Source organism: Onychomys torridus, chromosome 23, assembly GCF_903995425.1.
Source record: "Onychomys torridus chromosome 23, mOncTor1.1, whole genome shotgun sequence".
Lineage (NCBI taxonomy): Eukaryota > Metazoa > Chordata > Mammalia > Rodentia > Cricetidae > Onychomys > Onychomys torridus.
In genome coordinates this window covers 1,678,643-1,701,284 of record NC_050465.1, presented here as the reverse complement: position 1 = coordinate 1,701,284, position 22,642 = coordinate 1,678,643, and the positions used below count along the sequence as shown (strand labels likewise).

The 22,642-nt window shown below is 39.3% G+C and overlaps 1 protein-coding gene across 1 annotated transcript in view; it reads right to left on the bottom strand.

Moving 5' to 3' along the window:
• The window catches only part of Psmd1 (proteasome 26S subunit, non-ATPase 1), a 72,120-nt gene that overhangs the window by 47,377 nt on the left and 2,101 nt on the right, over positions 1–22,642 (bottom strand). Inside the window, exons 4-14 of the mRNA XM_036173651.1 lie at positions 22,546–22,639; positions 19,907–20,133; positions 16,109–16,169; positions 14,440–14,568; positions 12,546–12,634; positions 11,673–11,751; positions 10,716–10,889; positions 8,437–8,548; positions 7,029–7,225; positions 5,612–5,707; positions 3,428–3,492 (exon numbers count right to left, since the gene is read on the bottom strand). Of these exons, the coding sequence (XP_036029544.1) occupies positions 3,428–3,492; positions 5,612–5,707; positions 7,029–7,225; positions 8,437–8,548; positions 10,716–10,889; positions 11,673–11,751; positions 12,546–12,634; positions 14,440–14,568; positions 16,109–16,169; positions 19,907–20,133; positions 22,546–22,639 (1,323 nt within the window). The remainder of the gene's footprint in view (positions 1–3,427; positions 3,493–5,611; positions 5,708–7,028; positions 7,226–8,436; positions 8,549–10,715; positions 10,890–11,672; positions 11,752–12,545; positions 12,635–14,439; positions 14,569–16,108; positions 16,170–19,906; positions 20,134–22,545; positions 22,640–22,642) is intronic.

The following is a 22,642-nucleotide window of genomic DNA, read 5'->3' as shown; positions in this document are numbered from 1 at the left end:
TTTGACCTCCTGCTCTATCACCGAGCCTTCCTAGGCAATTGAGTTCAGGATAATTATGAAATATGCAAGATGAAGAATCTCACTGTAAGTAAACCAGACATAGATTCCTCTAGTGGGAGAGTCGTTACCTAGAACATGGATCTAATGCACAGACTCCAACATGTGCATATATGTATGAGCTCTGTACTATCTGCTGGGCAAAGTATATCTCAAATTTTAATTAATTTATCGTTAAAACATTAGGCACTTTCCCCTAGTGGTCTTAATACTTTAACAGCATACAGATGTGTTAGTTCAGTTAAAACAGAACAAAACAACAACAACAAAATAATTTATACTTCCCCACCCTCCAAAAAATAATAAAACAAACAAAAGCCAGACACAAACAAAAATCATTGTTTTGGTTTGAGGATATACTCTGATGAGTCTGCCATATGTTAAGATTTATATTCTTGTCTAGTAAACATTATTTTCCTCCCCTTCCTGATGCTATAGATTAAACCCAGGGACTCATGAATGCCAAGACAAGTGTCCTACTGCCAAGCCACACCCCCAACCCTAAGGTGGCTGTTCTCAGGCACTGTGCTGATAATAGTCTAAGCTCTACACTTTATGCACCTGGAAGCACACACAGTTGTTTCAAGAACTCTAAACACATAGTTGCCAGCAATACTACCAAAGCGCTGCCCAACATGCTCTATACTGTTTGTAGACTCCCATTACCACACACCTACAAAAATAATAAAATCTATAAACTAGCTTCTGATATTACTTTAAAAATTTTTTTGACCTTGATTATACGCTAGTGAGATTATCCCATCATTTCCAGATAGTCTACTGATTGAAATACAACACTAACATCAATTATTTGTGAAAAAGGACAACACTGTCTCAAAATTTTACCACTGGTATTTAATTGTAATTTTCTTTTTATGAATACTTTAAAGAAATCTGTAATTTGATGGGGCTAGAGAGATTACTCAGTGGTTAAGTGTACTGGCTTTTCTAGGTCTGATTCCCAGCACTCACATGGTGGCCCACAACTGTAACTCCAGTTCCAAAGAATCTGATGGTGGTATAAAAGTGGTACACAGATATACATGCAGGCAAAACACCCACATACTTAAAAGAAAAAAGAAAGGGTGTGTGTGTGTGTGTGTGTCTCAGTATATGTAGCCAAGGTTAGCCTTAAACTTATGATCTTCCTGAGGGAGAGATTATAGGCATGTACTACCATTGATGCCTGTCAATTTTTTAAGACCTATGTTTCTTTCTTTTTTTTTTTTTTTTTGTCTTCTGACACAGTGCTGGGGATCAAACTCAGGCTCTATTTTGCAGATATACTTGCAGATACTAGAAAATTGCCCTACCACTGATCTACAACCCCAGTCCTATTTTTATCACTGATCATAATCATTATAAACGAGTAACAGTTTCCAAATCTGGAGGAAGACTGAAAATAGTACACCTGCACAGTCTATCTTGTGAATAAAGAGAACAATGCAGATGAGAATTTTACATAAAGATAATTTCATTTCTATTGAGAAAGAACAAATAAATGTTTTTGATATTTATGTCCAATAAGCATAACTAAAAATTTTTCTAAAAAAATCAAGACTAAATAAATTCTTTAGTTGTAGTATAAGCTAAATGACTGCAGGGTCATTTAAAGAGACCAGAGATGATGGGGTGCGCCTGTAATCCTAGCACTTGGGAGGCTGAGACAGGATGATTATGAGTTAGAAGGCAGCCTGGGCTACATAGTCATAGTGAATAGAATCCGCCCTGGAGCAAGAACTTGGCTCAAAAACCAAACCTGACTTTACCAGAGGAAGAGAGAAGGCTCAGCAATTAAGAACATTTGCTGCTTTTGCAGAGGAAGGATTTAGGTCACTCCCAGCACCCCATCAGTGACTCACAACTGCCTTTAACCAGTTCCAGGAGATCTGACACCCGTTTCTGGCCTCTGTTGACACTGCACATATGTGATGCACATACATATATGTAGGTAAAATACTTGTACACATAATGAAGCACATGCTTGAAGGTAAATGATGTCACATGAGAAAACGTAAGAATTTTAGACACAGGACAGATACTCCTCAAATATTAACTGCAACAAGGAATCTGAGAACAATATTCTGTTAGAGCCTCTTCAAACAAGACAGAGCTCTGACAAAAGCATGGGGGAGAGAAAGCTAGATTTGTCCTGAGACTGTCTGGAATCTAAGGCTCATCATTTAGCTCCACAACAATGGGAACTTTGCCAACTATTGTCAAATTTATAGCCTTAGCTTAAAAATATGTATTTAATATGGGTCAATAGGATGGTTTAGTAGGTAAAGGCACTTTGCTGCCAAGCTTGCTGACTCGAGTTTAATCTCTGGGATCCACGTGTTGCAAGGAGAGAACTGACTCCAAGCTCTCTCACCTTCACACATGCACAGCGGCACACACATGCCCAGACAGACACATATAAGTAAGTAAATGCAGAAAACATTTAAAAAGAGTACTCACTGATTTCTAAGTTCCTTTCACCTTTAAAAATTCATATTTGGAGAAAATGTATGAAATTAAAATTTAAAGAACTGCTTCTTAATTCTAGTCCCCTAAACTAGTTGACCACATTTAATTTTCTTCATCTATAAAAATGTTTTAAGCGGGCTGGGGATTTAGCTCAGTGGTAGAGCACTTGCCTAGCAAGCACAAGGCCCTGGGTTCGATCCTCAGCTCAAAAAAAAAAAAAAAAAAATGTTTTAAGCAAGATAGTCTCTCAATAATTCCTAGTCCCTACCTCTTCAAGAAGGTATTCTGGAAAACAACTCATTAAGATTCTTCAATAAGCCACATGTAGGGTATACACCTGCAACCTCTGCTACTTAGGAAACTGAGGCAGGAAACTCTCTCTTTTGTTTTTGTGGAAACTCTCTTGAGCCCAAGTTCAGGACCAGCTTGGCTAACACAATTCATAGTGCAACCTGACTATCAAGGAATGAAAGGAGTTTACTAACCAAAGACAGCTCACGGCTGACACCTGCTGCTGAAACTGTGATTTAGCACATGTATGAGCCACAGGAAATAAGGGACAAACAAAACAAGCAGACATTAAAGAAAATTGAACAGAAAAGTTCTTTTGCTTCCCAACTCACAACGCTGTTTTCCCCAGGCACACAGAACCAACTATGATCTTCAATATGTTCAGGTATTTAAGACTCTACTTAAGAAATGGAACACGCCGGGCAGTGGTGGCACACGCCTTTAATCCCAGCACTTGGGAGGCAGAGTCAGGTGGATTTCTGTGAGTTCGAGGCCAGCCTGGTCTCCAAAGGAGTTCCAGGAAAGGTGCAAAACTACACAGAGAAATCCTGTCTCGAAAAAACCAAAAAAGAAATGGAACACAACAGAATCTGAAGCTAAAAATTATTACCTGAATAAAATGAAGCCAAGTGACTCTACTGCTGCTCTCCTGACATCATCATTAACGTCACTCACCTACGGGGAAAATTTGAGATAACTGTGACACACATTATGATACACACTCCATTAATAAACAGATCTAAATGCCCCATCATTCAAATGTAAATTAGGCCTTAACAATATTTCCTCATTAAGTGTTTGTCCTTTCTAAGTATATCAAAACACATAATACCTTAAATATATACAGTAAATAAATTTAAATAATGGCTCATGTAGTTTTTAAAAAGTCTTTCCTGGCTCACCTTTAATCCTAGCACTAAGAAAGCAGAGAGAGGTGTATCTCTGTGAGCTTGAGATCAATAGCCAGGGATACACAGTGAGACCCTGTCTCAAAAAATAAAAACAAACAAAAAGCCCCTTTCCTTTCTTTCTCTCTCTCTCCTCTCTCTCTCTCTCTCTCTCTCTCTCTCTCTCTCTCTCTCTCTCTCTCTCTCTCTTTTGGGTTTTTCAAGGCAGGGTTTTTCTGTGTAGTCCTGGCTGTCCTGGAACTCACTCTGTAGACCAGGCTGGCCCGGAACTCACAGGGATCTGCCTGCCTCTGCCTCCTGAGTGCTGGGATTAAAGGCTTGCACCACCATCGCCCAGCCCAACCCCTCTTTCCTTAATGTAGAAAAAATAAATCTAAGAATTCCCCTTTGAAAGGTTCTTTAGATGTCTCTGTGGCCTGGTGAAGTTTAAGATTCAGAGATACTTAAGACCAATTTGGCTGCATTATAGCTTTTGTGGGTATAAGGAACACTTAAGCATTCCTTCAATGTTGTCTCCAAATAATATGCCCTAAGATCAAGCAAAATACAAATGTTTACAATATAATTCATACTGTTTGCTATGGTAGTTTGAATGAAAATGGACCCCATAGGGCTCATAGGGAGTGGCAATATTGGAAAGTGTGACCTTGTTGGAGGAAGTGTGTCACTAGAGGCGACAAGCCAGGGCCAGTGTCGTCCTCTCTTCCTGCTGCTGCCTGCAGAACAGGACTCTCAGCTACTTCTCCAGCACTGTATCTGCCTGCATGCTGCCATGAGCCCTGCATGATGACAATGGACTAAACCTCTGAGACTGTAAGCAAGCCCCAAATGTCTTCCTTTATAAGAGTTGCTTTGGTCATGGTGTGACTTCACAGCAACCAAACCCCAATTAAGACAAGGATCCACCAGGCAGTGGTGGCAAACGCCTTTAATCCCAGAATTCAGGAGGCAGACACAGGCAGATCTCTGAGTTTGTGGCCAGCCTGGTCTACAGAGTGAGTTCCAGGACAGCCAGGGCTACACAGAGAAACCCCGTCTCAAAAAACCAAAACCAAACAAACAAAATAACAATGATCAAACACAAATGCTAAGAAAATGGGACAAGAGTCTTATTTTAAACCTTTCTGCACTGAAGTGAAGTTGTTCTCCTTTCTCCCATTGTCAAGATGTCATGGTGATAGAAATTCACCAAGTAATATGTGGAATGGAAACTATTTGAGCTGGCAACATGATTCTTTTTTTTTTTTCCCCGAGACAAGGTTTCTCCGTGTAGCTTTGCGCCTTTCCTGGAACTCATTTGGTAGCCCAGGCTGGCCTCGAACTCACAGAGATCTGCCTGGCTCTGCCTCCCGAGTGCTGGGATTAAAGGCGTGCGCCACCACTGCCTGGCTATTGAGCTGGCAACATTATTCTTAATAAACTACATCTAAATTGAGAAGACTGCAAAAGTTTGTTGGAAAGAGTGAGCATCAGATTTCCTGTGCAGGAATCTCTTGAAATAGAGCATTTTCCTGTTAGGGTATCTAAAGCTAATTTCACTGGCTAGAAAAAGTGGTTTCTTGACTGTCTTTAGATCTGTCTGTTTTAGGATGACCACATATTCTCACATGATCTTGTCTCTTACAAATGAGAATGCTCTTTGGGGTAGAGTTTTAGAAAATACACTGGGCTGTTTGGGGGGACTATTCATGCTGACATGGTACTGTTCTATTTCATTCTGAGATCCTACTGTTGAATTATGGATTACTGTGTCCAATGAATGAGAATCTAACTTGAGACCACTGATAATGGTCATGTATGATATATGCTGTAGACAACCTACACCCTATTGTTCACCTGCAAACTTCCCCTTCCACTTTACCCCTAAAAAAGATCAAAGTACTCACAGCAACATGTAGCAGGCGCCGAATAGCTTTGTTGTTTCCAGAGCCACAATAAGCCATGGCCACAGTATACATTCCAGATCTTCGAAGAATGGGGTCCTGAGAAAGAATAATTCCAATTAATCCTTAACTTACTTCCAAGAGTGACTGCTGCTGAACATTGTGAAGCAAGCCTGTGGTCCCAACTACTTGGGAGGTTTGAGTCTAGCTACTGCAGGACAACCTGGGCAATGCAGTGAAGCCGCCTCTGAAAACAAACATCTCAGGTATAGTAGCACAGACACCAGGCAGGCTTGTTTAATGTAGGAACCACGAACCTTAAACATGTGTGATTGGTAATTTTCAAAGTGAATGGGGAAAATAAGCCCTCAAAAAAGGAGGAACTGTTCTCTCTCTCTCTCTCTCTCTCTCTCTCTCTCTCTCTCTCAGAGTTTTAAGACATGGTTTCTCTGTGTAGCTCTAGCTGTCCTGCAACTCTGTAGACCAGGCCAGCCTTGAACTTAGAGAAACTGCCTGCCTCTACCTTCCTAATGCTGGAATTAAAGGCGTGTGCCACTACCATATTCTAATTTGCCTTTTTCTTAACTAATTGTTGGGTAGAGCACTGAGTAAAAGAAACGTGGAGTCTCACACTGAACAAATTAATTAGTAATCTAGCCAATAAACTATAATGTATTGATCACATTACAGAGAACAGTGTAACTCTGGCCACCTGCTGCACACAGTACCATCATATAAATAAGAGATATCAGAAAACCTTTACTCAAGTAAGTATAGAAAATGCCAGTTTTCTGATGAAAAAATAATAAACATTATACATTATTAAAGGACTACTAAGCTGGGTGGCAGTAGTGTGTGCCTTTAATCCCAGCACTCAGGAAACAGAGACAGGTGGATCTCTGTGAGTTTGAGGCCAGCCTGGTCTACAGAGCTAGTTCCAGGACAGCCAGGGCTACACAAAGAAACCCTGTCTTGTGCCGGGTGCATGACTTTAATCCTGGCAACTGGGAAGCAAAGACAGGTAGATTTCTGTGAGTTCAAGGCTAGCCTGGTCTAAAAAGTGAGTTCTAGGTCAGTCATGGCTGTTACACAGAGAAACCCTGTCTTGAAAAACAAAACAGAAATACCCTGTCTCAGGGTGTGTGGGGGGGACTATTAAAGCATTCAAAAATATTATAAAATAAGAATGTAGGCTGTGGGCTGGAGAGATGGCTCAGAGGTTAAGAGCACTGACTGCTCTTCCAGAGGTCCTGAGTTCAATTCCCAGTAACCACATGGTGGCTGACAACCATCTGTAGTGAGATCTGGTGCCCTCTTTTGGCCTGTAGTCAAACATGGTACATACATAATAAATAGATAAATCTTAAAAAAAAAAAAAAAAGAATGTAGGCTGCAGGGGAGAAAACAAATAGGATCTCACCTTATCACGACAGAGAGATTCAATGAGAGCATCAGCCTCTTCCATCCTCCCGTACATCACTAATGCAATGCCAACTGCTAGACCACGAAGAATCTTCTCATGTTGAGTTTCTTGTGCATAGCCAACCATATCCTCAATAGCCTGGGCATTTTTAGAACCTAACATAACCAAACCTAAGGCCAGGCCAGCTGCCTCCCCTGGAGTAAGAAATAAAATAATGAGCATCAGTTATGTTTATAGAGTCAATAAAACATATCCAATTGAAAGTAGCACCTATTTGCATCAATTATCAAAACAACCCTTAGCCTAGCCTACTGAATAGGAACTAAAAAAAATTTTTAGGTTTATTTTATGTGTGAGTGTTTTGCCTGCATGTATGTATATATAAGCACACATGAGCCTTGTGCCTGCAGAGGCCAAAGAGGATGTTAAATTCCCTAGAACTGGAGTTAAGACACCATGTGGGTGCTGAGAACCAAACCCAGGTCTTCTGTAAGAGTAACAAATGCTTTTAACTACTGAGTTATGTCCCCAATCCTTGCAACCCTTTTAAAAAAATATTTACTATTGTGTCAGGCAGTGGTGACGCACGCCTTTAATTGCAGCACTTAGGAGGCAGAGACAGAGGCAGGTGGATCTCTGTGAGTTCGAGGCCAGCCTGGGCTACAGAGTGAGTTCCAGGAAAGGTGCAAAGCTACATAGAGAAATTCGATCTCAAAAAACAAAAAACCAAACCAAACCAACCCAAAACTTATTATTATTTGTTTATACACATGTGTGTATCTGTTTACATATATGCACATGCCCAAGAAGGTCAGAGGGATATTGAATACCCTGGAGTTGGCATTACAGGTAATTTTGAGCTGCCTGATGTGGGTGCTGGGAATTGAAATTCAGGACCTCTGTAAGATCAATATGGGTTCTTAACTGCTGAGCCATCTCTTCCCAATAGCAACTTTAAAAAAGAGAGATATATCTTTTTTTTTTAAGATTTTTTTTATTATTTATTTGTGTATGAGTGCTTTATCAGCATGTACAACTTTATGCCAGAAGAGGGCACCAGATCCCACTAGAGATGGTTGCGAGCCACCATGTGGTTGCTGGGAGTTGAACTTAGGACCTTTGGAAGAGCAGGCAATGCTCTTAACCGCTGAGCCATCTCTCCAGCCCCAGAGATATATCTTTTATAGCTATTTTCCTTTTAAATCTTGACAGTATTTACCATCAAATCTTGTTATAAAGTCAAGAGACATTATGGCAACTTTTTTTTAAACATTAACCCCAAACACCATGAAATACACTCAGGACACAAACGACTCTCTTTAAAGACTCCAAGTTTTGCAAAGTTACTTCTGTCAGAGCACTCTGCACACACCCCTTTAGAAAGCCTACATTAACAAATGCTTACCTGTCACAGCATCATCCTGATAAAGGTTTGTTTTCAGCAAATCATATACATCCTGACGTGCAGTTCCCATTGCAGCCAAACCAAGACCCAGGCTGCCTCCGTGTCTAACAATCTAGGGCAAAAAGTATTGGTTCTGATAATCTAGAACACAGTACTTAAAAATCCGAACTTTAATTCTAAAGTGCCCCCCCCACCACACACACTTAGGCTGGTTTCAAATTCACTATGTAGCTGAGGATGATCTGGAACTGTTTGATCTTTCTATTTCCCAATTGTCAAAAAAATATTTTGATGGGAAATATACAGAGGGTGAGTGGCTCAATAAGAAAGATTAGATAATCAGGAGCCCCATGGTAACCTCAGCAATTTTAGTTATGATGTCTGCTGGTGCAAACAGTGACCTGAGAAGTACGTGAGAGGAAAGGAAATAGACAGAGGTTGCCTCCATCACTTTCTATCAGGAAGACTGGGCAGCACTAAGAGGCAAGTACCAGTGAAAGATCAGGAGGCAGGCAGGTGAAATCTATGGATGTCTGTAGACTCAGAAGAAGGAGGCAGTATAACAGATGCTAAGGTTTGAGGAGAAGAATGCACCTGCTAAGTAAGTTGTCAAGTAGGAGAGAGAGGGTAGAGCACAAAGTTGGCATTCATCTGAGAAAGGAGGCTCTGGAGGTTGTCCACTTTAACGTACAGTTTGTTCTCACTGATGAAAGCACTCCAGCATTGCTCTGGGAAAACGCCTTTCCCAGTGGCTGACCTTGGTGGATCCCACCCTCCCCTAACTGAAGTGTGGGTGCTACTGAAGCCAGGGCAATAGGACACTCCACCTCTAGAATTTTAATGTTTTCAATTAGAGAAATCCAAGGACAAACATGTTTCAAGTTTGTTCATCCTGACAACAGGACCCTGAAGACATACAGAACTCCATCAGATACTTCTGATTATGAACTCCTTGCTTCAGTCAGAAGAGGCTTCTATTACTAGTGTTTTGTTGTTAGTTTTATGTGTGTCCACCAACTACTTGAGAGGACATGAAGTAAAGACGTGTGAGTACACATGGATAACTTGTGGGGGAGGAGCTTGTCAGCTAAGACAGACCACCTTCTTGGCTCAGCATTTTTCACTGAAGTCTGACACTAAGGCATTCTGGTTCATTTAGCCATTACCCTGGTAACTTTCTAAAAACTCACTTTAACTTGAAAGCTAAAGTCTAAAATCCCATTTCAGGGTCATTTAAAATAACAGGACTGCTTAATAAATTTTTTTCAAAAGAATAACATTAAAAAAACTTATCGCCCGATAGTTGTGGCGCACACCTTTATCCCTGCACTTGAGAGGCAGAGTCAGGCAGACCTCTGTGAGTTTGAGGGGTAGCCTGGTCTACAGAGCGAGATCCAGGACAGGCACCAAAGCTACACAGACAAACCATGTCTCAGAAAAAAAAAAAAAAAAAAAAAGGAAAAAAAGAAAAAAAAAACCCCACAAAACCTATTAATGATTAATTCTGATTTCTCAGAGTATATGCTATTTTGGATGTCCTGCATTTCTTTTAAAATGATATAGGTAAACCAGGTGATAAGATCAATACAATAATAACATTCCAAGATAAAATTTAAGTGAGACTACTGCATGTTTTTAGGGACACTTAGAACTATGTTTTGCTTGTTTCACCTGGTCTTAAAGGACCAGAAAGCACGATTTTAAGTTGCAGATGAAGAAAAGGAACTTACCTCTAAAAAAGAAAGAAAGAAGAAAGGAAAAAAGGCAACTGTGATGATTCATTTCTGTCATTTTGGCACTCAGAAGGCTGAGGGAGGAGAATGTCTGAGTTGGAAGGCAGCCTGGGCTAAATAGCAAGACTCTATGTCAAGAAACCAAAACCCAAACAAAAGCAGTATCAATACAAACCCCCAAATTACTGTGGAAAGTACTATTTTTGGTATTCCCAAATCCTAACGAATCTATCCATTGAAATACTGAGCAAATAAATAACTTCCGTGATCAGTGGTTCGCAACCTTCCTAATTAATACCGTCCCATTAATACAGTTCCTCATGTTGTAAGGACCCCCAACCATAAACTTAAACTTATTTCCTTGCTACTTTATAACTGTAATCTTGCTACTATTATGAATTGTAATGTAAATATTTGATATGCAGGGTATCTGATAAACAACCTGTGATGGGTTGTTTGATCACCAAAGTGGTTGCAACCACAGGCTGAGAACCACTGTCCTAGATTCTCAAATAATGGAAATTTGTTTTTCATCCTAATACTTACATCATTGCTGGCATTCTTGAGCTGATTAAGGAGATAGTCAATTATGTCACCACCATGATTGGCATGAATGAGACCTAATGCATAGAGACCTCCACCTTCCTGATAGGCTGATCCTGGAGAAGTATCCTTGGGAAGGTATGTTGCCATTAACTGCAATGCTTCCTTCTCATGACCCTGTCACAAGAGGTAATAAAAGGGTAGAGGATCACAGATGCATCGTCTTCTCCACAGAATGCCCACTTGCTGATGCAGGTAACAGACATGTTTGCATCCAAACAACTCCATCACTCAAATATGAGTCTTTAAGAGACTTAGGTCCACTCTGGTTAGAAAACATTGTGGCTAGATCTATATTTTACTTTGCTTTACAATGTCTTCCCAAATTAACTTAGGTTATTCAACATTTCAATTGAACTGTGTGGTATTTTGAATGTTAACTAGCCCCCATAAACTCATAGGGAGCGGCTCTATTAGGAGGTATGGCTTTGCTGGAGGAAGTGTGTCACTGTGGGTCAGGCTTTGAGGTCTCCTATGCTCAAGCTATGCCTAGTTCAGTTGACTTCTGTCACCTATGGATCAAGATGTAGGACTTTCAGCTCCTTCTCCTGCACACCACCATGTCCCACCATGATAGTGGACTAAACTTCTGAAACTGTAAACCACCCCATTAAATGTTTTCCTTTATAAGAGTTGCAGTGGTCATGGTGTCTCTTCACAGCAATGGAATCTCTAACTAAGACAAACTGTTATAAAATGACTTCTTATTCATCATAGGAAAAGGATTTCTGTTAGAATACACTTATTTTAATGCCTTCTTTATTTCATCCTTCCCTGTCTGAGGACTAATCTGATCTGATGACATATACCTATTGATGAATTACAATAAACTTATACTTCTTAGTCCCAGAAAAATGGTGTCTTTTCTGAAGGGTCAGTCACATGAATAAAATATATTACCTTATGTATTACACCCAAGCTGGCAGTTGCAGTAAACTTGGCCCAGTTAGTGGCTCTGGCCAACCATTCCAAGTTATCTCTATAAGAAAAAAAAGCAACCTGAGCATTAGTAATCCTAACTTTCCTCTTAAGTAAGCTGTTCCCTCATTGGAGAAAAGAGTTTAGCACTATAGCCCAGACTGGTCTTCAACCAGTGATCCTCCTGCCTCAGCCTCCCAAGCACTACAATTACATGTATGTGTTAATATTCTAAAATTTTTTGTTTTTTGAGACAAGTTTCTCTGTGTAGCCTTGGCTGTCCTGGAACTCACAGAGATCCTCCTACTTCTGCCTGCTCAGTAATGGGATTAGAGGTGTGAGCCATCAATACTCAGCTCTGAAGATTCTTATATACATGATATATAATTCTACTTTAAACAAAAGGAAAATCATATATTTATAGTATAATTTATATCAATTTTTCCTTCAAGTTACCAAGGCAACTAATAAAAATAATTAAGTTCACTTTAAAATAAGTAAATATAAAACAAACGATATGTAACAAGCAAAACATACTTAAAATTCAAGACTACTAAAAGTATGTTAGGAAATAATATCAATGTAATCTTGGTGAAAAACCACTCTGCGGGCTTAAGAAACAGCTCAGTGGTTAAGAGCACTTCTATTCTTTCAAGAGGACCCAAGTTCAGTTCCCAGCACCCAAGTCAGTGGCTCACAACCTCCTGTAACTTCAGCTCCAAGGGATCTAACACCCTCATCTGGCCTTCAAATGCAACTGTATACAAACCGTACCCCCATATACACAAAAATTCAACAGATAATTTATTTAAAAAAAAAAAATCCACCATGGTGGAATTCTCCAGGAATATTTACCTAAGAAACTGGTCACTGGTAGTACCACAGTGCATGAATGAGTTTGCTATTACAGTTGCTGTATGACATACAGAATTTCGTACTGCATCCTACAAAAACAAGTACAGACTTCTTTATCACTGGCAAAGATTTATACATACATATGCTTGCACACATTCAGAAGCAAAATTGGAAAACAATTGAAATGGGATTTAAAATATGAATCTGGAGACATTTCTTTATGTAAAGATGAAATAGCTAGTCTGTAAAAAAAAAAAAAAAGACAATCAAATAGTATTATTTGTGGTGTTATTATTATTAACTTAAGGTCACTATCAGATTTGTTTGTAGCCCAAGCAGGCCTGAACGTGTCTGACTCCTGATACTTCTGCCTTTAACTCACGCCTGCATCCCAACACCTGGCTCAATCAGATCTGAAGCATGAATTTACAGATTCCCCACTCTTCTTCTGAATACTATTCAGCTAACCACTCAGAAATTTCTATTTCTTTTCAACACCTTGTCTAAGGGCTCGAGGTATTGGGGTAACTTTTTTGTTGTTGCTGTTTTTCAGGACAGAGTTTCTCTGTGTGGCTCTAGCTGTGTGGAACTCGCTCTGTAGACCAGGCTGGCCTCAAACTCGGAGATGAAACTGCCCCTGCCTCTTGAGTGCTGGGATTAAAGGCGTGTGCCAACACTGCCCAGTGGTATTGGGGTAACTTGAGTAGCAATGCTATAACTCTTCGGGCCTGCACCTCTGGCAGTCACCACATTACAAATGCATCAATGCAGAAATGTAGCTATAGTGCTAGAGGTATAATCCAAGGCCTTTTACACTCCAGGCAAGTACTCTACTCTTGAGCTACCTCCTAAGCCCTAACTTATTTACAAATTATGTGAGTCTATCTTTTTGCCATTTGTAAACATGAATATAAGGTTCCAAAAGGCACTATATACACACTCAAATCAAACACTGTTTAATCACTGAACAGTATATGGCTATAAGAAAAGAACAAATGTTTCTGGGAAGGGATACTGAGTAAGAGAGAAGTTTTTTGTTTTTTGTTTTTATATTTATATTTTTACATGAAAACTTTTTTCTACCAAGAAAGTTTATTTAGTACATTGCAACGAGAGCAGTGGGCACAGCAATAATAACTGAGTTACGTGCCTTGAAAACACCATTGTGTGTGGGGGGGCACATGCCACCTCAAGTGCCATCGCTCAGGAGCTAACCTTGCTTTTGGAGAGTGTTTCTCATTGGGGTTCAACAAACAGGCTAGGCTGGCTGGCTAGTGACCCCAGGGATCACCTGATTCCCCACCGCCAGTGCTACGGACTGGCATCATCGTCATCCCCATCACTGTTTTGTGGGCTCTGGGGACTGAACTCATGTCTTTGTGTTTGCAAAACAACCAAGTACTCACCAACTGATCTACTACTCCAGCTCTTTAGAAAATTTCTAAACTAAATAGTAATCACACCTATTCAGAAACTAAAATTTGTTAGGATCAATACTCAATAATGTAACAACAAAGTCAGAGTCTGTACTCAAGACTCATGGGTGAGTGGGAAATATAGTCACATAAACTACAGTAACATCTTGATTGTGCTATCATGTTCAACTGAACACAAAAAGATAAAAATGTATTTAAAATGAAACAAAACAATTCACCACACTTCTCAACAAGAGACACAGGAACTCAATCCTTGTTAATTCCCTTTTTAAATGAGTTTTCCCTACTCAGTGATTGAATTCAGGACACATTCACACATGTTCAGGAGATGTTCTTGCACTGGGTTCTGCCACACTCATTGTTACTTTTACAAAAACTAACATTTCCTTGGTTATAGGAAATAAAACAAAGCCTTCAACAAAATATAAAAGAACACTCCATTATGGAAACTGTTCTACCTTTGTGTTTTTCAGAATCATGAGGTCTGTGTTATTATTTCGTATTAGGAACTGTAGGTGTAATTCAATAGCCATTTCACCACTTAAAATTTTTATCATTTTCAGTGTCTGGTCCTTGGGTTCTGGACTCTGCCAAAACAAAAAAGAATGAAAATTCAAATATTAATGAAATCACTAAGCCAATTTTATTTCATCATCCTTAAACCAATGAAGGCAGTCAAGCACATGCACGCACACACATACGCACACTTATATAAACTCATACATACACACTTTTTCTCTCATATTTTAATGATAGGATCTAGAAAATTCAACTATCATTGTTCGGAAGGAACACAATTTCTTTTCTTTATCACATTCCACTGAGATAGACTACAAGTTCTAGAGAAAATTACAACTCATCCCAAGGTAGTTTTTTAAACCAGGATTTATTTTATGGTTTTGTTTACTTGTATGAAAGCATCAGATCCCCCAGAGATGGGAGCTACAGGTGGTTATGAGCCTCCCAACATGGGTGCTGGGAACCCAACTAAGATCCTCTGAAAAAGAACAGCATGCACCTTTTAAAAAAAAAACAACAACCAATTAATTCTTTTTTAAGAAGATTGATTGACTGATATGCAGTATCCTGCTGGTGTATGTGTGCCTACAGGCCAGAAGAGGGCACCAGATCTCATTACAGATGGTTGTGAGCCACCATGTGGTTGCTGGGAATTGAACTCAGGACCTCTGGAAGAGCAGCCTGTGCTCTTAACCTTTGAGCCATCTCTCCAGCCCCAGCATAAACTTTTAACTGCTGGACTATCTCTCAGGCCCTCCATGGTAGCTTTTATCTACTTATCTATTTTTTTTTTCAAGACAGGATTTCTCTGTGCAGCCCTAGCTGTTGTAGAACTCACTCTGTAGATCAGGTTGGCCTTGAACTCAGATTTGCCTGTCTCTGCCTCCCAAGTGCTGGAATTAAAGACCTGTGTTCACCACTTTCCAGTGCTTTTATTTATTTTTAAAGACCTGTTTATTTTCATTTTTTAAGCTGAGGATCAAACCTAGGGCCTTGCACTTGCTAGGCTAGGCTAGGCACTCTACCACTGAGCTAAATCCCCAACCCCAGTTTATTTTTATTTTATGTGTATGGATGTTTGCCTTCATGGATTAGCTGTGCACAACTTGTATGCTAATTGCCCATGGAGATCCGAAGCGGGCATAGGATCCTCTAGAACTGGAGTTACAGACAGTTGTAAGCCACAATATAGGTGCTGGAATTGAACCTAGGTCCTCTGAATGAATTTTCAAAACTACATTTTACAGAAAATCCATTTTTATAAAAAAAAAAAACCTCTGGCATTAGCCCCTCCCCACAAACAAAACAAAACAAAACAAAAATACTTTCAAAAACTCAAATATATATATATTTGATATATATACATACATACATACATATACATATACATATACATATACATATATATATATATATATATATATATATCTCATGTATTTAAAACAATGTGCTGGTCATGGCAGTGTACAACACCTTTAATCCCAACACTTGCCAGGTAGAATTCTAGTCTGATCTATTACAGTGAATTCCAACAGGGCTACACAGCGACAGTCCCCACTGCTGCTCCCCACCCCCAATCCTCTGGGCAGTAACTGAACGTCCACTCACCACGTCTGGTGTCTTCCCTACCAGTGCACTGCCTGTCTTCTCCTCCGTTTCCATAGGGTCACTAAAATGAGGAAAGACAACGATCAACTACAATACATCTCTTCTAAACAGAAGGTGCAGGCAATTTAGTTATAGTGCAGATTGCTGTGAGATGGTCTGTATGTCAAATGTGTTGCTCTGATTGGTTAAAATAAATAAAGTGCTGATTGGCCAGTAGCCAGGCAGGAAGGATAGGGTAGGCGGGACAAGGAAGAGGAGAAGGCTGGGAACAGGAAGGCTGGGAAGAGAGACTGCCAGCCGCTGCCATGAGAAGCAACATGTAAAGACACCGGTAAGCCACAAGCCACGTGGCAAAGTATAGACTAACAGAAATGGATTAATTTAAGATAGAAGAAGTAGATAACAAGAAGCCTGCCACGGCCATACAGTTTGTAAGCAATATAAATTTCTGTGTGTTTACTTGGTTGGTTCTGAGCGTCAATGGGCCTGGCAGGTGAGAGAGATTTGTCCTGACTGTGGGCCAGGCAGGAAAACTCTAACTACAGCAGATCTGAATGATGTTCAAATTATTCTACAAGAAATGATATTTACTTTGTGGGTATTATTCATTAAGAAATAAGATTCTTGCCTCTCTTAAGATGGAGGAAACAGATATTGAATTTTTCCCAAATAAACTCTTTAAAACAAAAAAATGAATCTAGGTTAGCAAACTGTGAATAATAAATACAATAATAATGGGGGCAAAAGGTGTCTTGTCCATTCCCAAAATAGTCAGGTGAGATAAACCACTGATAGCTAAATAAAACAGTGTTAAGTAAACTATCTGGGACTCCCACAACTTTAAAACTAAACAGCCAACACTTCCTTCTGGGTCAAAGCACAATGCTGCAGAGAAAATACTGGGCAGAGGAAACAACACAAGAGAAAGTTTTACAGAACAATGAAATTAGAAAAATGACCTTAAGCCACCTCTGTAAAAGTTTAGGAGAGCTAGTTTTAGTAAAATAAATCATAGAAAATGACTAAAGTAAAATCCATACAATAGGGTGGTACATGTCTTTAATTCCATTATTAGGGAGACAGAGAAAGGTGGAGCTCTGTGAGTTTAAGACCAGCCTGGCCTACACAATGAGTTGTAGACTAGCTAGAGTTGCATAGTGAGTCTCTTTCTTTAAAAAAATAAGAGGAAAAGAAAATTATTTAAGATTGAAAAGAGAATCAGATGGGCTAAGGATGTAGCTCATTTGGTAGACTATTTACACAGCATGCATGAAGCCCTGGGCTCAGTCCCTAGCACCACATCAAATTGGTCACAGCGGCTAATCCTACATCATTCCAGCACTCTGGCCAGCCTGGGTAGAGCTCCTATCTCAAAACAAATTAGAATTAGAAAAATGCAGAAATTAAAACACAACTAGTAGAAACTTACAAATGAGAAAAACAATCATTTCAGAAAAGATTAATACAGAAAACGCAACAGTAAATAAACATAGAATGACTTTTAGAAAGAATTCAAGAACAAAGAAAAAATTTTCAATCAAAAAGAAATTTCTAGTTGGGCAGGAGTAGCACACGCCTTTAATCCCAGCACTCTGGAGGCAAAGGCAGGCGGCTCTCTGAGTTCAAGGCCAGCCTGGTCTACAGAACTTGGTCCAGGACAGCCACACAGAGACACCCTGTCTTGAAACCCGCCACCACAAAGAAATTTCTAGAAATGAACAGGTGTAAATATGGGTGGGGCAGGAAATGAAACTAAATGCTATCCCCTACCATCGGGAACGAAGGATATTCACTTTCATCACTTCTATTCTAAAATGCAACAGGAACCCAAGCAAGTGTAGAGGGAAAGAAAGAAGTAAAATGGTCTCTATTTGCAGATGTAGAATTTCTATATAGAAAATTCTATAGAAGGATCTATTTTTAAATTTTTCTCTCCCTTGCCCCCATCCCAGAGTTGAGGACTGAACCCAGGGCCTTGCGTTTGCTAGATAAGGGCTTTACCAACTGAGCTAAATCCCCAACACCTATTTTTTAAAGTTTTTCTAAAGCTAAAAAGTGATTTAGCAAGATTACAGGATTCAAAGTTAATACATAAAGATGAACTATATTCCCATATAGTAGCAACAAAAAACTGGAAATAAATTCTAAAATACCACATAATAGCATCAAAAACTAATATACGTAAGAATATGAGGAATTTAAGAAAAATGTAATGAACACTTTCATGGTGTCTATAACATGCCACTGAGAAGAAGTAAAGAAAATATAAATAAGTGAAGAAAAGTACCATGTTCATAGATTATGGGGCTGAATATTGCCAGGGTTACAGGTTCAGTACTGTGAGATTTCAGTGAAGAGATTCAATACAATCCCAGTCAAAATCCCCACAGGCTCACAGAAATGCAACAGATCTACAATAGCCACAATGAAAAAAAGAATCAAACTGTGGGTCTGGGAGTTCGAGATGTATCTCAGTGGTAGAGTGCTTGTGTAGAATTTACAAGGACCCCCAGAACTGGGATAAAAACATCCTATGCTATCTGATTTTTACATCTTAGTAATAATAAAGACAGTCGTCATGTAAGGAAAGACAAATGGATTGATGAGAAAGAAGAGAAAAAATAATCTTCCCAGCTTCCACAGAACAGCCCACTAAGCTCTAGCATTCAATGGCTCCTCCCAACAAACTTCAATACTCAACAGTCGTCCCCAAAACAACGTGGTCAGGCACTTCCCAGCAACAGCAATTTCTATAGTAGTTTGTTTTCGATTGCTGTGATAAACACCTTGGCCAGAAGGAAAGGGTTCATTTGGCTTAAATGTCCCCATCTTAGTCCATCACGAAGGGAAGTCGGGAAAGTCACGGCAGGAATCAGAAGCAGAACTAAAGCAGAGGTGTGGAGGAACACTGCTTGCTGGATGTTCCTATGGTTTGCACAGCTGGCTCTTTTATAAACCTTGCACAGGGGCAACAATACCCACAGTAGGCTGGGCCCTGACACATCTGTCATTAATTAATTGCCTCATAGACTTACCTGCAGGCAATCTGATGGAGGAAATCTCAGCTGAGACCCCTTCTTCTCAGATGACTCTAGCTTGTGTCAAGTTTGCAAAAACCCCAATGCGCACACCATATAAGTAGTGTTATACTGCATTATCGAGGGACTGACCCTCCCCAATCAGTTGGTCTAACCGGCCAATACAGAGCCTGTGGATATATATAACTGTAGAGCCTATACATAGAACTTTGAAATGTATGAGGAAGGCATTAACAGTTGAGAAGGAAGTAAGATCTTAAGAGGTTTCAAAACAATAACTTACTGCTGAACAGAAAATTTTGGGAGAAAAATATACTGGAACAGTCAAGAAAAAACATTTTAAATAACTGGTCTGAATGTATAAGAATATGCAGGGGAAACTGCATATGGTATGAGTCTAAGGCATTATTTGTTTTGGCTTTAAAAGAAGTGCACGGGTTAGGGATTTAGCTCAGTGGTAGAGCGCGTGCCTCAAGGCCCTGGATTCGTCCTCAGCTCTGGGGAAAAAAAGAAGTGCAAAGCCCAGAACATGCTATCTGACACATGCCCTACCACCCAATCCTTTCTATTCTTTCCAGAAGAATTCACTTTGGTTGTCATTACTTTGCCTAATAAAATATAGGGCAAACCTGACAATCTATAAAAGCTAATAGTTAAACTTATGTATTCTTAAAATCTACTATCTATGAATATTCTATGTAGTCCCCAGATGAAATAAAGATTGTGCAGTTAACTCTGATGCAGAAGAAGATACTTATACCTGTCTTTCTCTGATCCTGGCACAGTACCCGTATTAGTAGATCCAGGCACAGAAGCAATGGGGGTACCAACAGTTCGAAGATTCTGGATTACAGATGACAGAAACTGCTGGCTAGCACTTTCATACAAATCAAAACAAATCTGATAGGCCATCAGCAGGTTGTCTTCCTTCACCAGCTTTTCTAAGATATCACTCACGGCCTGAGGGTCATCTAAGAAAATTAAGCACTGAAATGGAGATAAAGAACAGCATACAGTTACTGAAAACTTCATATGAAGGTACTTAGAGCAGGACAAATAGTCCACAATACAAACTGGAACAGACTTATTTAGTCTAGCATTCCATTTCAGAACCCAATACTAAGTAAGTTTTCCCTGAAAACCACATTCACAGTCCTAATATTGTGCCTTGTGGCTAGGAATATTCAATATTAAACTGCTGAATCAATTTTCTGGTTTTTGTTGTTGTTGTTAGACAGAATCTCAGTATATATCTCTGACTAACTGACTGGCCTGGAACTTGCTATGTATGTAGACCAGGCTAGCCTCAAACTCAAACAGACATCTGCTTGGCTCTGCCTCCTGAGTGCTGGGATTAAAGGTATACACCACCATACCCAGCAACCTTCACTTCTTTTAATCATATCCATAATTTATTTGTTTACTTATTTATTTATTTGGTTTTTCAGGACAGTTTCTCTGTGTAGCTCTGGCTGTCCTTGAACTCTGTAGACCAGGCTAGCCTCTAACTCAAGAGATCTGCCTACCTCTGCCTCCTGAGTGCTGGGATTAAAGGCGTGTGCCACCATTGCCTGGCCATAATTTATATCCAGTGCCTTTTTAAAAAAAATTTATCTATTATGTATAGTGTTCTGCCTACATGCCAGAAGAGGGCACCAGATCTCATTACAGATGGTTGTGAGCCACCATGTGGTTGCTGGGAATTGAACTCAGGACCTCTGGAAGAGCAGTCAGTGCTCTTAATGGCTGAGCCATCTCTCCAGCCTCATATCCAGTACTTTTTAACCTATATTTTCTCTATTGCCATATAATGATAAGAATCAATCATTCATTTAACACATATTGTACTGTGCTGGGCTAGAACAAGAGTAATCAAAATTATCATTTTAAAGCATTTCTCTTTTGTTAAAATCTTCCATGTGTTTAAACAAAACTAACCTTTCAATAACTCAGTTTAATTTTTTAAAAAATAACTTATTTATTCTTATGTACATTGGTGTTTTGCCTGCATATATGTCTATGTGAGGGTGTCAGATCTTGGAGTTACAGACACTTGTGAGCTGCCATGTGGGTGTTGGGAATTAAACCCAGAGCTTCTGGAAGAGTGGTCAGTGCTCTACAGCCCCTCATTTTAATTTTTTTAAAAACTCAGCTTAGCCAGGCAGCAGCGGTGCACGCCTTAAATCCCAGCACTCGGGAGTCAGAGACAGGCGGATATCTGTGAGTTTGAGGCCAGCCTGGGCTACAGAGTGAGTTCCAGGACAGGCTCCAAAGCTACACAGAGAAACCCTGTTTCAAAAAACCAAACCAAAAACAACAACAACTCAGCTTAAATGTTATTCCCTTATGAGTAGTAAGTTATTCAATTTCAGGAAAAACATATAGTCAAAATTATTATAAATTAAGAACAGGAAATAACAGGAACAAAGTAAGTGGGTAGTAAGTAATACTTAAGTAAGGCAGAGTCACTGTACTGAATAACCACAGTAAGTCATTAAATATTACAAGGGAGTAAAACACCTAAAAGAATACAATTGTCTATAAGGAAAGAAGCCAGGGGCAAACTATTATATGTGAGCATTAAAAAATAATAATTTAGAAACAAAACTTCAAAAACATGCAAAGAAAAGTAAAAAGAAATACAGCATTAAACATCAAACTAACTCTGGGTGATATTAAAAATAAAAATCAACTTAAAACCCTGTGTTGACCTGGAGCAATTTCAATGTGAACATTTTTTCACCTGGTACTTTGTCTCAAACTGCATTTTGAATCATTTTTTAAAGGGGACCTATATATATGTAACACACACACACACACAAAATCATATTCACTATAATAAATATGAAATAAAATGCTATGCTCTTAAGTAGTATATAAAAGTATATACAGTGTATTAATTGCTTAAAAGCAAACCATGTAAATGAAAGCTGCAGAGACACTGAGCAGAGTGTAGTAGATCTAAATGTGCAATAAATGGGAAAAACATCTACCATTATCTTTAGGGAACGGCCTACAAGAGAAGGGGAAAAAAAATCAGGCTTTATTTCACGTATTTTCTATGCTACTTGGACACTTTAAGGGGTACAGAAATTTAAAAAGATAAAATATACCCAATGTTTAGTGGTGTTTTGAATAATAAACCCATAGATTGTATCAAACTGAATAAAGAATATACATAAATAAAAGAATACATTGTAGCAAAATACCTTTTAAGCGTCATGAGATTCCTTTATCACTAAAAAGGAATACAAACCATGTATCTACCCTCACAGGAGGTGTAGCGATCAACTGAGTTACCCATATGAAGACATCACAGCAACTCAGCATAACAAAACTTAATGACTATGCTGTAATATGCAGTGGTCTAGCACAGAATAAGGTGGTTGGAGTAAGTACCTGACAAACATTGATGAAATCGGGCTTTTCCAAGTTCATGTAGATTTTAACCAGGACTCTCAATACTTTATTCCGAAACTGCTTTATATCTTCTCTT